The sequence below is a fragment of the Ochotona curzoniae genome, unplaced genomic scaffold (genome assembly GCF_017591425.1).
Source record: "Ochotona curzoniae isolate NIBS_2020 unplaced genomic scaffold, NIBS_Ocur_1.0 scaffold_1852, whole genome shotgun sequence".
Classification (NCBI taxonomy): domain Eukaryota; kingdom Metazoa; phylum Chordata; class Mammalia; order Lagomorpha; family Ochotonidae; genus Ochotona; species Ochotona curzoniae.
Window position 1 is genome coordinate 41,802,139 of NW_024467087.1, and position 4,061 is coordinate 41,806,199.

The 4,061-nt window shown below is 44.2% G+C and overlaps 1 protein-coding gene across 1 annotated transcript; it reads right to left on the bottom strand.

Moving 5' to 3' along the window:
• Nucleotides 1–1,826: 1,826 nt before the first annotated feature.
• LOC121169345 (high mobility group protein B1-like) lies at nt 1,827–2,650 on the bottom strand. Its single transcript, XM_040999921.1, is given in 1 exon segment — nt 1,827–2,650. A coding segment is annotated over 1 exon segment (636 nt). The 5' UTR covers nt 2,561–2,650; the 3' UTR covers nt 1,827–1,924.
• Nucleotides 2,651–4,061: the final 1,411 nt, after the last annotated feature.

The following is a 4,061-nucleotide window of genomic DNA, read 5'->3' on the forward strand; positions in this document are numbered from 1 at the left end:
AGCACAAGCAGGCATGGAGTGCAGGGTGGGGAATGGGGCCTCAGGAGTTGGTTTCAGACAACAGGAGCCCAGGGGCCCTAGAATGATACATTTACGCTGAGGGGGTCTGAGTATGTCTGGCCATGCTTGGGAGACTCCTCCCCACTCAGCCCTCTTCCTCAATGCCACAGACATTCTTATCCTACCTTTTTCTTTCTGTAATTATGTGTGTGATAATGAAAGACACAGAGCCAGATGCGCAGGTTCACTGCTCAAATGGCGGGAGGCCTTAGGGAAGCAGGATCCTGCAAACCAGTTTGGTCTGAAACGGAATTCTTCTGTTGCCTTTCTGGAAGCTTTTGGAACAGCTACAAAGAGGAGCACTGCTTACAGGGCTTTCTGGTGTTGCAAGCAGAGTCTTTTTTTTTTTTAAGACATATTTATATTTATTACAAAGTCAGATATACGAGGTGAGGAGAGATAGAGAGGAAAATCTTCTGTCGAATGCCTCTCTCCCCAAATGAGCGCAACGGCTGGTGCTGTGCAGATCCGAAGCCAGGAGCCAGGAGCTTCTGCTAGGTCTCCCACAGGGGTGCAGGATCCCAAAGCACTAGGCCGTCCTCAACTGCTTTCCCAGGCCAGAAGCAGGGAGCTGGATGGGAAGTGGAGCTGCCGGGATTAGAACAGAGCCCATATGGGATCTGGGCACGGTCAAGGAGAGGACTTTAGCTGCTAGTCCATGTCGCTAGTGTTACAAGCAGAGTTTTAATGTGCTGTTCCACAATGCCTGGACCCTGGCTTTGCCTCTCTCTGTATCTTAAGGAGCTTCCAAACAATAATGGAGGTCTCTGAGCTCCTGTGCCAGAACCCGCGGAAGGCTGCATTCCACATGCAAGCCTGGTCCCAAGTCCTGCCTACAGTGGGGTCCAGGATGCCTTCATTGGCCGCAGCACTTAGAACCTCTTGGCTACAAAGATGGACAGAGGTGGGAGGAGAGAAAGCAGGGTTTCCTTGACTGCTCTGCCTGTCCTTAGCTCCCAGAGCCTAGGGGAAGTGGAGTAGAGCAATCCAGGGTGGGGAGGACCTCCCTCCAAGGCATGGGTAGCAGACTTTCATTCCCAGATGTGTGTGTGCATGGGGACAGAAACTCGACCCATGGAAAATATTTTCACAGAAGCCATACGGGACTTCTCAGAAGGAGACAAGCACATAAACACAGTGGTGAGAATGTAGAGTTTCAGAGAACGGGCTTAGACTCTGGTGTGGTTGAAAGTTCATCGTCCGTTTTCAGCCTGAACTGGGGATGTTTTCCCAGCCAAGCTCTAGGAATTTCGTTACAGAGTGATACATGGAGCCTCCAGCCCAACTCTGAGACCAGCTGCTGTTGGTCATCTCTTCTTCTGGTCCCGTTTACTCACGCTGATTCTCTCTCAACAAACTCCCAAGCAGCTTTTTGGTTTTTTTTTTGTTTTTGTTTTTGTTTTTTTTTAATAAAAAAAATTGTATTTACTTACAAGCATTCAGAATGTCAACAAAACAGCTGCATTTTTTTTTTTGCAATTACAGAGTGGTATTCAGGTAACAGAACAACAATTATTTCGTATAAGCTGCATCAGAGACAACTGAAGATGAAAAACTACCGTCCCCATATAGAACTAATTTGTGCTGTGCACCAACAAGAACCTGCTTTAAATTTCCATGCCAATTTACAACCCCCATACTGTACCAGGCAAGGTTAGTGGCTATTTGAAAATACCACCAGGACAGGGCTATCTAAAGACACATTCGGTAGTGTGTTAACTATACAAAAAAACACTGTACAGTTTAAAAACAAATCTTACACAGCCTTACATTTCAATTTTTTTTTCTTTAAAAGGAGTGAGTTGTGTACAGGGGGGTTAAATGCTTTATAGACAAGAAAAAAAAAAACTGCGCTAGAACCAACTTATTCATCATCATCATCTTCCTCCTCATCATCTTCCTCTTCCTCTTCGTCTTCTTCATCCTCTTCGTCCTCCTCCTCTTCCTTCTTTTTCTTGCTCTTTTCAGCCTTGACAACTCCCTTTTTGGCTGCATCAGGTTTTCCTTTAGCTCGGTATGCGGCAATATCCTTCTCATACTTCTCCTTCAGCTTGGCAGCCTTCTTCTCCTAAGGCTGCTTGTCGTCGGCGGCGGTGTTATTCCACATCTCTCCCAGCTTCTTTGCGACATCACCGATGGAGAGGCCAGGGTGCTCCCCTTTGATTTTTGGACGATACTCAGAACAGAACAAGAAAAAGGCCGAGGGAGGCCTCTTGGGTGCGTTGGGATCCTTGAACTTCTTTTTTGTCTCCCCTTTTGGAGGGATGTAGGTTTTCATTTCTCTCTCATAACGAGCCTTGTCCGCCTTTGCCATGTCTTCAAACTTTCCCTTCTCCTTAGCAGACATGGTCTTCCACCTCTCTGAGCACTTCTTCGAAAACTCTGAGAAGTTGACGGAAGCATCCGGGTGCTTCTTCTTGTGCTCCTCCCAACAAGTTTGCACAAAGAATGCATATGACGACATTTTACCTCTCGGCTTCTTAGGATCTCCTTTTCCCATGGTTAGTTATTTTTCCTCCGCGAGGCATAGAGTCGCCCAGTGCCCGTCCGGCTCTCGCTTGCCCCGGCGCTGTCTCTATGGAGCTCAATGTACTGCCCAAGCAGCTTTTTGTTTTGCCAGCTTCATCTCAAGGCACAGTTTCCACGCACAAACCATGGTTTCTTCCCACCCCCTGAATCAGCCAGCTGCATTCCAGCGTTCCTTAATGCATACTCGGTGTTTGATACAAAACTTGTTTCCTTATTGTGTTAATGAGGATAGGAGAGTGATTTTACTACATTAAATCCTGAATTAGTCACTTTTGTTTTGGTTTTTGTAGAGACGGTTTGTATGGTAGAATTATTTTTAGATTTATGATGATTCCCTGAACTGAGTTCCATAATGCTTATGGTAGTTATTATTTTCATGGGCGGAGGATTCGGGCTCTTTTTCACATATGTTTCTTCAAGTGTATTTCTGAGTGAAAAGTGTTATATAAAATAATGGACTTGTATGTTTTGAACGATAAAGGATTTACTAATCTTGGCTACTCAGTGAAACAAAAAGAGGTCAATATTCTGGGGAAAGTGTCTGGCCAATACACTTTTGTAAATTGGAATCAATGAGTAAACTTGAACTCTCCTGGGGGATATAGGGCCATTGTGCAGGTTCTGTTAAGAATCCCTCTACCATAAGTCACAAACATTTTGCCATAAAGTATGTTCTAGTCAATCTGTATCAGCATAGATCAACGTGAACAGTGATAATTAAAACAGAAAGTGGAGCATTGTGGTGGCATAATAAGTTAACCCTTGGCCTTTCAACACCAGCATGCTATATGGATGCCAGCTCATGCCCAGACAGCGCCACTTGTCATCCAGCTCCCTGTTCATGGCTTGGGAAAGCAGTGGGGGATAGCCCAAGGCCTTGGGCCACTGCGCTCACATGGGATACCTAAAAGAAGCTCCTTGCTCCCAGCTTATGACAGGCCCAAGCCTGATTGTTGTGGCTGCTTATTAAGGAAAATAGTGAATGGAAGATCTCTCTGTGTCTCCCTCTCTTTCTGTAACTTTGACTCCCCAAGAGAAAGAAAGAAAGAAAGAAAGAAAGAAAGAAAGAAAGAAAGAAAGAAAGAAAGAAAGAAAGACAGACAAAGGGAGTGATAGGGTCCCATCTTAAACTATGCCTAAAATTGCTCAGGACATTTTTGAGGCTTCACAGACAATTGTAAACCTACTAGGTTGTCATAGTTTCAGTCTGGTATAGTTTTTCAGAAGTGTTGTAATTTCTACTTTTAGTTTTTCTATTCACACTAGCTTCAGTTCTAAGACCAGATTTTCTGTTTAGATTTTTGATACTTAAAATGATTGATTGCCTGAATGTAAATATTTTTTCTTTTTGCTATTCCAAGACTTCATTTTTATTTCTGGACTGTTAATAGGAACCAGAGGCATTATGTTTATTTTATATTGGGTTGTTTTGCATTTGCTTTTGTTTTACATCATGCCTAGGCATTTTGTGA